Source organism: Drosophila innubila (assembly GCF_004354385.1).
Source record: "Drosophila innubila isolate TH190305 chromosome 2L unlocalized genomic scaffold, UK_Dinn_1.0 4_B_2L, whole genome shotgun sequence".
Classification (NCBI taxonomy): Eukaryota; Metazoa; Arthropoda; class Insecta; order Diptera; family Drosophilidae; genus Drosophila; species Drosophila innubila.
This window is the reverse complement of record NW_022995372.1, coordinates 25118379-25131519: the sequence shown is the minus strand read 5'-3', so window position 1 is coordinate 25131519 and position 13141 is coordinate 25118379. Positions and strand designations below refer to the sequence as shown.

Below are 13141 nucleotides of genomic sequence, written 5' to 3'. Positions count from 1 at the left end.
ATATTTATATTTGCATAATTACCACTTATTTTAATCGTGTACACTGTTTTACAATATTTAAGCAATTTTCATCGCAATGCGAAAAAAAACGTAGTAAAATATGAATTTCAGGTAAAGAGTATCTAAATCTATTAGTTAAAGCTAAAAAGATATTTTAAATTAAAATTTGCATTTTTATTTGAAGTTTATTTACATTTGTAAAATTTCAGCAGGCGTTATATAGAATATTTTTGTTTTATGTATGATTATAGTTTCTAATTTAACATAAGTTGATAAATTAAGGAATACATTTTGTTATTTTGAACAAGCTTGCATATAAATATTTTACAAATTTTTAATTAAGTACTACAGAAAAGTGCAACTTACTGCGGTATCATTTGTTTACTATGTGCATATCAGTAATAAAAATATAAAATAATATGGTTTAAGTGATGTATATAAAAGGTAAACCACAATAACAAAAAGTGCAACTAGCAACATACATAAAAAAATAATTCAACTAACTAACTAATGACTCTGTGATCCACATAGTAGTATCTATCACACATGAAACACATAGGGCATGATATAAAAAAGCATCTATCTATCTAACTATCTCATAACAAAACAAACAACACGACAACCTGGAAATGGTCGCGAATTGAGACCAAACAGTCATAAAAATCAGTTAATAACCAGTCAGTAGTGACCAGTAGCTGGTAGCCCACCTGGCCATCAAATTTCATTTTCATTTGACAATCCGATCTTTAGTCGCAGTTCCAACATCGCGTCGTTTAGTCGAAAAGGTTTTGTTAACGTATTCGGGTCGAAAGTGGAATAAGAGTGCAACTCTATCGGTAACGGGAGCTAAGTGTAGAGAGATCTTCTAACTGGGATTATTATTCAAATAATTTGTTAATATAACATCCAAGTGGTTCTCTAAGTGTAAAAATAATGCGTCCATTTTATTCAATTTTTATATTCTTTAATATATTTGCGATCATCCGAACGGACAGCGGTGAATTTGGTAGGTCTCTGTCCAGGATTATAAAAACTTGAAAATAAATTAAAGGAGTTCAATTTCTGTTATTTACTTGGAATCATGTATATATTACATTATTAATATGCGTTTGTACAATATATGAGATAATTAATTCTAAAGAAGTTTAAGAAACCAACTTCATTTAATATTTAAAAATGGTTGCACAGGTTTTTCAGCAATTAACAAATATTATACTTTATGTGCAAGTGTTTCATTATGAACAGAAGTTAGAACTAAATTAATTTTTTGTTTAACCCATAAAAATATCTAATCACTTGATAAATTCTTTAAGATAATACAAACTAGTTTATATAATTAAATCACATATTTTTATTAAATCTATAAAATTAAATGTTCTTATATGGGGATTTAATCTATTTTAACTTTAAAAAAATCATAAAACTGAAAATATACTATATTTATTTAAATATTAAAATTTGCTTTTGGCATTGTTGGATTGGCATACGAGTACACTTTAGTTTCGCGAATGTTGATTTCTATTAAAAAAAATTGCAGAAATGCTTTAATATTATTCAAATCTTAGTTTTTGCATATTTTACATTGAAAAACATTTTTGTGGTAAAGGCTTTTTCGCAGGAAATACGCTATTCCTATTAAAAATTTATTTGAAAAACTTTTCATAAAAGCTTCAAAATATATTTCAACTTATTTAAGAATTGACTTTCTTTAGAGTTGTAGTAACGACAGGAAATATGATTTTAATAAATCTTTAAGTGTTGAATCTAATGTAAACTTAAAAAAAATAAATGGATCCAATAAACTTTTTATTTATGCTCAATGAATTCATTTTTGTATTAAAAGATTTACTGTTCACTAATTTTCTTGAAAGAAAAACTAGTTATACCGCCAACCTATGGAGGAGTTTCCAACAAAAATGTTAATACCAGCCACTCCATGGCTGCTCGTTCCTATATTGGTGGCCAGAGCGCCGGAGGTACGGAGTGTTCCTTTGGCACAGAATGCACTCCGCTGCACGATTGCACGGCAATGATCTATGAGGTGGCCAAGAACTGTTATTATGGCGATAAGTCGCTCTTTTGTGGCGGTGGAGAAGAGATGCCCTATGTATGCTGTCCGAGCAGTCCGCTGGAGAAGAATCAGGTGTGCGGTAAATCCCTGGTTCAAGGACATTTTTACAAGGGACTCGGCTCGTATCCGTTCGTGGCACGTGTGGGCTTTAAGCGTAAGTAGTCATTGTGGTCCGACAAATGTTCAATCAACATCTGTTTTTTACAGATGTAAATACTGGCGCCTTTGCGTATCCTTGTGCTGGTTCCATCATTGCCCGTCGGGTTATTCTAACTGCCGCCCATTGTGCGCTGGCCAAGGCCGATGGTCACCGCCTGTAAGTATGACAGTGGTCTTACTATAAGAATTTTGACAAATAACAATAATTAATTAAAGAAAAAAATATTTGAAACTTGTTATTAGAAGAACAAGAATAAGAATAATTTTAAGTTATAAAATAAAAACTTTAAAATTCGATTAACAATAATTTAATTTAACCCCGCACTTTTCCCACCACTGTCAATATGTAGATTAGATTTCACAAATACTCAAAAAAACGCAGCATCACAGAAAAAAAATTTAAAACTATATTGGTCCAGTTGTATTGTATTTTTTATTGTATTTTAACCTATAGGTATATACTATACTATTGAAATCGTTTGGCACAATAAAAAATTATACAAGCGGAGTTTAAAAAATTAAACCTTATTTATATAGGAACTTTATACTATAGAGGAACTAGATTTTTTACTTATTTTTTTACTCTTATTCGAATTGCCCAGTATTTTCTTCTTTTCCATTGAGTAATTATAATTAATTTTTTTGTGGAATTCTTACACATGTATTCGGAATTGGAATGAGATCTCATGCCTTCCATCCATTGGGACTATTTCGTGAACTAATCTGGACTTTCCCTTTTTGCAGATCATCGGTGCGCGTTGGCGAATATGACACCTCTAGTGATCCGGACTGTGCCAGCACGGGCTTCTGTGCACCTCGCTCCGTGAATCATGCCATCAGCCATGTAATTGTGCATCCAGACTATAAACAAGGCCAATATCATCATGACATTGCACTGCTTGTGCTCAAAACACCGCTAAACTACTCGGGTGAGTATCAAGGGGTAGCCAACGGAGAGAGGGGGGTATGGGCGAGAAGGGGTGCTGGTTACGCTTCGCAGTGTCAACGTTAATTAAAAATCGTTTTGCTCTGTGATATATGATGAACTCGCACTCATGTACTGCCAAGCTCATAAATGTTAACTGTCCCTCTTACATTTGTATATAGCATGTCTATAATTTGAGGTTTTGGCTCCATATTCAGCACTCAAACGGTAGAGAGGTTTTGCGGGGTTAAATGGCCAGTGTAGAGCTTTATTTTTAAGTATAATAATAAGTTAGCCATTCTGTTTTCAATTTTTGGCTACAGTTCAATAGGCTTGGACTTTGTTTGGATGTAGATTTCAGATGATTTTTACATTGAAAGCATATGATAAAATACAAAATGTGGCAGTTAAAATTCAGTCAACTTGTTGATTATTAATTGTTTAATCAAGAAATTCAATTGAAAGTATCTGTTAGGATTACAGAGCTATTATATAGAATAATACCCAAAAACTGCAAGTACTCATGAAATATATTATGGCATAAAAGTACTCATGAACAAGAATGTAAATAAATGTAATCTATAAATCTGGCGTAACCCTCTCCTTAAACCAATATACAATATAATTTCACCATTTGAGGTTTTTTCCTCTGAGCTCATCGATAGACTCTCTTGGTTAAATATTATGATTGGTGTTTAAATAAAATTCAATAAAGCTTTCGTATAAACGAAATGTTGTTATATATAGGTTTTTTGTACGTAAGCTCCTCGCAACAAATTACATATAAGGACTGTTTAATATTTAGTATAGCAATCAATAATGTAGAATTTGGAAATTTGGGTTTCTGGCAAACTCGTAAAAAAACACATTAACAACCCAGAGAAAGACACGAAGCGAAGGAAAACAAGAAGTGAAGTCCGATGCCGTCTTAAAGGCGTTTTCTAAATTGCAGACTACCTTGTTATTTGCTGGGTGCTTTTTATGGCTTTATAATGTTTAATGGGTGTACGTGAGCGTAAGATCTCAATCGAAATGGGGCGGTCGTTGCATGCAACAATGTTGAAACCGATACATCTCCCTGTCCCTCCCTCACTGTGTTTCAATTAAACGAAAACCGAAGAAGCAAGATCGATCAGTAAATAATATATTAGTTTAAGATCCCAACATCCCATTTTGACCTCCTTGTTTCATTCATCCCATTGCAGTTGCCACACAACCGATCTGCTTGCAAAAGACACGCGCCAATTTGGTAGTGGGCAAACGGGCCACCATTGCCGGCTGGGGCAAGATGTCCACGTCGAGTATACGTCAGCCAGAGATGTCGCATTTGGATGTGCCACTGACCAGCTGGGATCTCTGTCTGCGCAACTATGGCTCAACGGGCGCCCTAGAATCCCCCAATTCCATTGAGGGTCAATGGATGTGCGCCGGCGGCGAGGGCAAAGATGTCTGTCAAGGATTTGGTGGTGCGCCCCTATTTATCCAGGAGAATGGCATTTTCTCACAGGTAAACTGGTTTGCTTATTGATTGTCATCTATAAAAAGCTGACTTAACAATACTCATTAAATTTTGTAAGTATAAATGAAGATAATGAACTTTTAAATATATATACAAATTTAAAAAGATTACAATTTTTGGATCATACATCAATATTTAGATTTCAATTTTGAATTTGAACATTTGTTGTAAGAATTATGGAAAAATTAATGAGTGAAAACTATATTGAAGTTTTAGTAACATGCATTAAAAATTTAGAGTTTTTGAATTTAAAACAAAAAAAAAGTAAAAAAATGAAAAATTTTGCATTTAATGGGCAGAGAAGTGCCAAAGGCATTACAAGTTAAAATTATACATTAAATTAATATTTTTTATTGTCTGATTAAAGTGATTCCTTCTCTTGCTGTAGATTGGCATCATGTCCTTTGGCTCGGATAACTGCGGCGGCCTGCGCATACCCAGCGTCTACACCAGTCTGGTCTACTTCCAGGAGTGGATACACGACAACACACCTCCGGAATAAGTCCGGATTCAAGCAGATTCTGTTGCAATCTTCCCTTAAGATAAGCCTCTAATTCGTACGATTTGTAAATTTGCTTTATATTGTTTTATTTGCAAATAAAAAAAAACTCAACTATTTTTCTGTACTTGAAATGTGAGGAATTTTACTATACCATTAATCAGTTGTTATTTTTAAAATAGGAGATTTCGAAAATGTTTTAAAGGACATTTTTTAAAAATGTTACTCTAGATATTTAATTAAAAAATAATTGGAATCCATTTATTAAAAAAATCGATAATAATACAGTAGTCGAGATCAAAAATCAATCTGAATAAACCAGGTAACAATCTGCAAGAGTAGTTTAGTTTAGTTTATTACGTTTTTTTAACGTCTCAGACCTTAATGTGATAGCTTTTGCGGCTCAGCTGATGCCATGTAGCCGGTGTCATGTAGCTAATTGGAGTCAACTGTTTTAATGATCTAGGCAAATCAGCTGATTGAAAAACCTTGAAAACGAATTCATATAACGTATTCGATTTATTTGATAAATTGTCAATGCTGCACATCTAGTAAGGTAAATTATACTTGCTGAATTCTATGGAAGACTTCGACTTTGACATACTACGAATCAAACGTTTTGAAATTAATTTACGTTCCATATATAGTATATATTAAAAAAACACCCCAGAGTATGCAGTGTAGCGGGTTCAGGGAAGCACTAAATAAAAATCAATTTAATGGCTCGCTCAAATCTTTACGACCCCTAACAGAACGACAAGTCCAGTCCACAAGAGACACGCCAGTCGATAGTTGGAAGTTGAGGCGTCAAGATCATCGCACGCGTGTCTGAAAACTGCTCAAACGTTACACATTTTAATTAAAAGATCGGACAATTTTAATATAATATTTATTATTAAACTCAAAATCTAACAAAACGTAATATAAATAATATTAAAAATACGTGTCTTATAAACAGAAAAGTTACTGTTTATTTAAATAATTACTCTGGATAACATTATAACAGATTGTAACAAAACCCCAGAACACAACAAACCATTTTAGATTTTGTTTTTATAAAAGAACTTTTTTTTTAAATTTTTTTTAAAGTTAAGATTTTGCTCTTTTGGAGAAAAGCTATATTTTTTCATGATTAAAAAAAAGTTTAATATCTTTATACACAATTTCAAAGTAAAACAGTTATCAATTTCTGAAATAAAAAAATTATTACTATTTGTGTTTAAAATTCTGAGAAAAATAGAGAAAAAAAGTAAACCCTTTTTAAACCTTTTATTTACATAACATATATTTTATAATAACTAACAAAATAATAAATATGCTCATAAGCTCTTAGAAAATTTAAAAGTTTTTAAAGTCGGTAGTGGAATTTTCGAGTATTGATAAAGGCTTTCCTCAGAAAAGGGATAAATTTAACATTTCTCATGCTTTGAATATATGTTTTTCTATTAAGAAATTAAACTGAATTTATATCTGTTCAATTGGTCAATAAAAAAACTTGTAAATTAAATGAAATGTAAGAGAAATTTGTTTGTTTAATTAATACCGCAAATTCTGATGAAAAAATCATAACGCGATGAAATACTGGAAAGACGCATAAACAGCATCAGTTACAAATACAATAATAACAATTAAAGAACTTCAGACACTTGGGAACATGTTTCTTTACATGGCGTACCTGTTGCTAACGGTTGTTACCTTTCTCTTAATGGCAACCAACGGACTTTCCGATCCACTAACCGAACACAAAGAATGCAAGAGCCTCGACATTCGCACCGAATGCAAAAAAATGCATCTACTGGACAACTGTACAGCAATCACCGGCTCTTTGATGATCACACTATTTCCTAAAAGCCCGGAATGTAACTTCTCCTTGTATTCATTTCCAAAACTACGCGAAATCACCGGCTTTGTGATATTTACCGAAGTGCTCGGCCTGAGGAGCATCCGGAATATGTTCCCCAATTTAACGGTAATCCGCGGTCGTCAACTTTTTCTTAACTATGCATTAGGCGTGACCACCATGGACGACCTTGAACTGGTAAGCAAAGAGAATACCCATAAATCTGCATATACACTTAAAGAGGTCCATTAGATATAATAAATCAGAGCTGCTCGGAAAGAGAGAGCAAAACAATGTCAATTTACATAGTAGTGCGCTCTTCACTTAGAGAATCGGGCGTAGACAAGCTAACATGCTATTTTAAAATTAAAATATATAATTGTTATCATGAATATGCCACAATGAAAAATTTGATAATAAATATGATAGTTCCATTCGCACACTATAGCTGGAAAAAAAAGGAAATAAAAGCGGAGATGATAAAATCAAACATTTTTGGTTCATCAAACGGAGCTGAACTGAACGATCCGATACAATTTTGTCTCTCAGGAGCATAAACTGAACATACCTGCAATAAATGCTCTTCTTTTCTCTACTTTAGCTGGAATTCCCATCCCTAGTGGCTATTCAACGGGGTCATGTCTACATTAGCGACAACCAAAAGCTCTGCCAGTTAAATGGGGTAAGTATTGTTTCTATCTTAGTAAATACCCGTTAAGTTTTTCGTTTGCAGATCAATGCAGATAGACTCACTTTGAGTACTGGGGAGAATCATATTGTAATGGGATCCAAAAATTGTACACAAAGCGACAATTGCAAAGGCTGCGATTCAAACTTTTGTTGGTCGAATTTAACATGTCAACGATTTGAAAACGATAACTTGGCCCATTTTGACCGGTATGAAAATCGATAAAAAAAAATTTGCTGTTAATGAAAGCACTTTATCAGTTATTATTTATTTTATAATAATAGCATGTAAATTTTTATTAATTTAAAGTAGATGTTCTCGTAACAGCAAGAACTTAGCAAAGAAATATATTTTTTGGGAACCGTTCATATAAATGTAACAGATAACGGTCCTCTAACAGAAATGGTAGTGTTAACAGCTCATAAATGAAGTTTAGCAGCAGCATTTTAAATAAATGTTAATTAAACTAAGCGTGTTGTAAAAAGCAATTAACAGCATGTACATTGCAGCCAGCCAAGTGTTATTCACGACTGTTAAGAGTAAAAATGTTAAATACCACGAAATACTCCCTATCTTATTGGTTTTCCCAACAGAAACTCGGAAAACTGCCACGAGGAGTGCCTGGGAGGCTGCTACAATGCCACGGCTGCTGGCTGTGTGGTCTGTCGAGGACTAACCAATGCCGGAGAGTGTGTAAAGCAATGTCCGGCGGACAAGTAAGTGATCTCTGACACCGTTGTTGATTCTCACTTAGTTTTCGACAATTTACAGGTATTTGCTGGAGCAATATCAGCGGTGTTACACTCGGGATGAGTGTCTCGCTCATCCTGGACACTTTACCTTTGGCTTTGACTGTGTGACATTCTGTCCAGGTGGATACAAACCTAATACGGAGATGGAATGTGTGAAATGTGATCCGCAGGATCCGTGCATCAGTGTTTGCTCGCCTGAATATGATGACAAATACGTGAGGATCTTCAATTTGGCAGATGCCGATAAGTTGCGTGGTTGTCAGATTATCAATGGCAGCCTCATCATCAAGATTCGCAGTCAAGTTGATGAATTGCAGCTGGAGCAGAGTCTGAGAAGCTTACGAGAAATACGTGGACATCTCAAAATCTCTCGGTGAGTTCAGATTTCAGACAGATCCCCGCCAGGGTCAATGTTGATAGTTTCCCTTACCTCCCTTACTTATTCAGCTCCTCGCAGTTGATCAGTCTTAGGTTTCTAAGGAACTTGAGGCGCATTCACGGCAATCCTCTAGAGAATCGTCACTATGCTTTCGTACTCTACGACAACAAGCAGCTGACGGAGCTGTGGGAGCCAACAAAGCAGCTGGAATTTGAAACTGGTGGCATGTTTATGCACCGCAACAACAAGTTGTGCAACAAGCACATGCGGGACTTTCAGGATCGTGTAAGACACGACAAGGTGTTGGATTCGCTGCAAACCAGTGACCAGGAGGTGCTCTGTGGTCCCGCCAAGCTGCAGCTGCGCGTGCAGGTGAGATATGTTTACTACACTGGGGATTGATGTAGGATCTGATATCATTATCACATTTTAGGCGCGCTCCCATCGCACCATGATGCTGAGCTGGCCAAAGGAACAGACGAGCGTGGAGCTGGAGCTAATTTACAGGATGGTGCCGTTTGGAGAGACTCAGGTCACGGAAACTGATTTGGAGGCTCCCATTTGTACTCGTATTAATTGGCAGCGACTGTTGCTCTTTGTGGATGATCTGCGAGAGAATGGCACACACTACAGCTATCAGTTGGAGCAACTGCATCCAAATACACGCTATGCCTGCCTGCTGCGCACCTTTGGCGGTGACCTGCAGCACGAGGCACGCAGCGAACTGATCTACGTGCAGACACAGCGCGACATTCCAAAGTCACCACTGCTGGCTGTGACCAAGAAGACGGACACTTCGCTCAGCCTGAGCATAGGTGCCCAGGACCAGGAGTATTTCGTGTTGAACGTTTTCGAGCTGCCCGATGATGAGGCATATATGGATGAGCGTAACTTTTGCAAGCAACCTCCATTCTTGTGGCAGGACATGGATGCGATGCGTTGGCGCTCGATACAGGAATACGACTACGATGATTGCTGTGCCCATCAGGAGGAGTTGGCGGATGATCAGCATTTCATTGATGAAATGAGTACCATGTATCGCTGTAGTTTGGATGCGCCCGAGAATTGTGCAACACTCGGAGCAAAGCAACTGCAACTTGCGGCTAATACAACAACGTATGATCTGCGGAATCTGGAACGATATCGTCTGTACTCGCTGCAACTGCAGGCCTGCAACAAATTCGGTTGCAGCAGCGTCACAACGTTGAACGAACGCACGAATTTCACTTTGGGTGCGGATTCACTCACTGAGCTGACCGCCTGCCGGGTGCCCAAGACAACGGAGTACATCATGCGTTTCCCAGAGCCATCAAAGCCGAATGGCCTCGTTGTCAACTATGTGCTGCACTATCGCAACAATGTGTCGAATGAGGTGGTCGAAACCCATTTAAGTTGCCTAACACGACGGGATCATGCAGATGCGAAATTCGTGCATGTGAATAACTTGAATGGCACCTATAACGAGGGTGCGGTTCGAGTGCATTCCCTGGCCGGCGATGTCATAACACCATTTGTGGCCATCACCTGGTGCGACTTGGTTAAATAAAATAATCCGGAGAAGAACTATTGTATCTTTACAACAATTTACAAAGAACCTGCAATTCGTTTTTTTACTTTATATCATAAAAAATGCATATTACATAATTATAAAATTTACGTAATACATAATGATTTACATAATGATTATGATGGTTTTTAAGAATTTTTATCAATGATAATGTTTTATTTTGTGAATAAAAATCTGGCCGATATTATGATATTTGAGCAAAAATAATTAAAATCACATGTAGTCGATATTAATAATTTGTATTCCTTTTTTGCAAATAAAAAGCCACTTTAAAATTTAAAGCTTAAGTGTATGGCTTTTGTGTGGTATTTTTTTAATAATCCAAATTAAAATCAATCTCGAAAATATTAGCCGCAATGACTATTCGTAAGTTATATGAAAAAAAACTTTTCAATATTTAATATACAATCAATAATCAACAAAGAAAGTATTGCGAAAAGCCTTTAATAAATATACAAAACAATTTAATTATTTGATGAAGTCTTTTTTAATCATGTTTATAGACGTACCGGTACTGATAGCGGAACCGAAAGAACGAACCCGGATTGGACCCTTTCACCGAAAAAGAAGCCGATATTTGTTTCTGTTTGATTTTCTGGTAGAATTTTAAATTTTAATAATACTTATTAAAATATTTCTATCAGCATAAATGAGGGTCATCAATATTGGAGGCTCGTCTGAGGTCGGGAGCGGAATTTGGGTTGCTGGCAAACAACACATTAACAAGACAGACAAAGACAAGAAGCGAAGGAAAACAAGAAGTGAAATTGCAGACCACCTTGTTATTTGCTGGGTGCTTTTTATGGCTTTATAATGTTTAATGGGCGTACGTGAGCGTAAGATCTCAATCGAAATGGGGCGGTCGTTGCATGCAACAATTTTTAAATCGATGCATCTACCTCTCCCCCTCTCACTGTGTTTCAATTAAACGAAAGCCGAAGAAGCAAGATTAATCAATATACTTTTCTTTCGCAGCCCATGTTTCATAATTTCATTCATCCCATTGCAGTTGCCACACAAGGGTAGTGGGCAAACGGGCCACCATTGCCGGCTGGGGCAAGAGTCGACGTCGAGTATACGTCAGCCGGAGATGTCGCATCTGTATGTGCCACTGACCAGCTGGGATCTCTGTCTGCTTAACGGGCGGCCTAGAATCCCCCAAGTCCATTGAGGATCAATGGATGTGCGCCAGCGGCGAGGGAAAATATGTCTGTCAAGGATTCTGTTCATCCCGGAGAATGGCACCTTCAATCAGGTTAATAAGTATATTTCCTTTTCATCAATTATGATCAGTTGACTTAAAAATTCAAATTAAATTTTATGGCCAGATACAGGCAACTTATCTTTTCGTAAACAAGCCTCTAATTTATACGTGTATATGTAAACTTGCTTATATCGTCATACTTTGCAAACATAAAACAAAACTATTTTTCTGAACTTGACACTCGAGAACTTTTGTATACAGTGTAGCAGTCCTAAAGGGGTAATATAACTGCTTAAAAAAGCAATAATTAAAAAAAAAATCCCTGTGTACTCAAGCAAAAATATTTAAATTGTCATATTTATGTATATAATAATATGAATATTACATGTGCTAATTTGTGACTAGATCTGTCTACAGGGTATCATGCAGTCGAACCCTGTTGCCTGACTCACCCTTGCCTGTTTCTTATTGATCTGGTCATCGTCTGTTTCATCTGCGTCACACACGCACACAAATACTTTAATTGAATTAATTGAACTTTGACACGAAATAACAGAGGCTTCAAAATATCAAATGATCTTTTATATAAATAATGCAATGCAAAAGGGGAAACAAGAAGAAAACAACTAACAAAAATTTCTTCCAATTTGAATGCGCTTCAAAGTGTAATTCATTGGCAATTAAGAATCGTTATATGTTAATATAATATATTCTAAATAGGGGACATGTAGAATTTTCAATGGACATATTTATTTATAAAATCAAGCATTTCCTCTGCCCAAGGTAAAGAGATTCTGGAACAAACAAGTTTTGAATTTAAAATTTACTCTTGTCCTTATCGAACTAATAATGATATGTTAAATTATTTAACTTATGAATATGCATATATATCTGAAACATACAAAAATATGCCAAAAGTTGCTGGATCAGATTATTTTTTCTCTACTTAAACTCTGCGAATCGAATCATAATATTCGAACAAAATATCTAAAAGGTATCATATCAATCAGTTAAAAATCTAAGCGGAAATTTACTGTTCTTTAAATGTTCTAGATCTGTTTTCTAACATTGAAGCTTGATTGCTAAAATAACAGTTTTTTCACAGATTTATATAAAGCTAAAATGGATTTCATCTCTGCCAAAATTAAATATAATGTAAAGAAGTTCTTATAGTTCTAGGAGTAGAAACTAAAGATAGAAATACATTACAATCTGCAAGTGTATCTCATTTTCGTCAGTCGAAAGATCATCCGTTTTCTGCTTGTTTTTTGCTTTTTCTTAAGTCTCACACCTTAACGTTTATAGGTTTTTGCTGCTCAGCTGCTAGAATGGTGAATGAGGTAAAACATGGTCTCGATTTCCAGTTGCCGGTGCCATGTGGCTAATTGCAGTCAGCTGTTTTAATGATCCAGGCAAATCAGCTGGTTGTTTGGCAGGATGCCGACAGCGTCAGACATTAAAATCATAAAATTGCGAATACACTGAGAAAAATTATAACCTTGACAACGAATTCACATACGGGTATTTTCAGGATCGAG

At 35.6% G+C, this 13141-nt stretch overlaps 2 protein-coding genes across 2 annotated transcripts; both read left to right on the top strand.

Annotated features, from left to right (window-relative positions):
• The first annotated feature begins 749 nt into the window (after positions 1 to 749).
• Positions 750 to 5307, top strand: LOC117780876 (chymotrypsin-like protease CTRL-1). The gene is made up of 6 exons (XM_034617556.1): positions 750 to 1006; positions 1872 to 2225; positions 2279 to 2387; positions 2975 to 3159; positions 4361 to 4662; positions 5063 to 5307. Exons 1-6 carry the CDS (start codon positions 934 to 936, stop codon positions 5174 to 5176), a joined length of 1137 nt encoding a protein of 378 aa, XP_034473447.1. The 5' UTR covers positions 750 to 933; the 3' UTR covers positions 5177 to 5307.
• Positions 5308 to 6768: 1461 nt separating this feature from the next.
• Positions 6769 to 10515, top strand: LOC117780901 (insulin receptor-like). Its single transcript, XM_034617590.1, has 7 exons — positions 6769 to 7211; positions 7615 to 7695; positions 7747 to 7910; positions 8295 to 8417; positions 8473 to 8826; positions 8901 to 9204; positions 9266 to 10515. Exons 1-7 carry the CDS (start codon positions 6828 to 6830, stop codon positions 10376 to 10378), a joined length of 2523 nt encoding a protein of 840 aa, XP_034473481.1. The 5' UTR covers positions 6769 to 6827; the 3' UTR covers positions 10379 to 10515.
• The last annotated feature ends 2626 nt before the right edge of the window (positions 10516 to 13141 follow it).

Bases quoted from the DNA above. Each gene is read 5' to 3' on its own strand.
- LOC117780901 (XM_034617590.1), top strand. From the start codon at position 6,828: ATGTTTCTTTACATGGCGTACCTGTTGCTAACGGTTGTTACCTTTCTC. The intron at 8,418-8,472 runs GTAAGTGATCTC...GACAATTTACAG, and splicing joins AAGCAATGTCCGGCGGACAA to GTATTTGCTGGAGCAATATC. The intron at 8,827-8,900 runs GTGAGTTCAGAT...TTACTTATTCAG, and splicing joins GGACATCTCAAAATCTCTCG to CTCCTCGCAGTTGATCAGTC.
- LOC117780876 (XM_034617556.1), top strand. From the start codon at position 934: ATGCGTCCATTTTATTCAATTTTTATATTCTTTAATATATTTGCGATC. The intron at 2,388-2,974 runs GTAAGTATGACA...CCCTTTTTGCAG, and splicing joins AAGGCCGATGGTCACCGCCT to ATCATCGGTGCGCGTTGGCG. The intron at 3,160-4,360 runs GTGAGTATCAAG...ATCCCATTGCAG, and splicing joins AACACCGCTAAACTACTCGG to TTGCCACACAACCGATCTGC.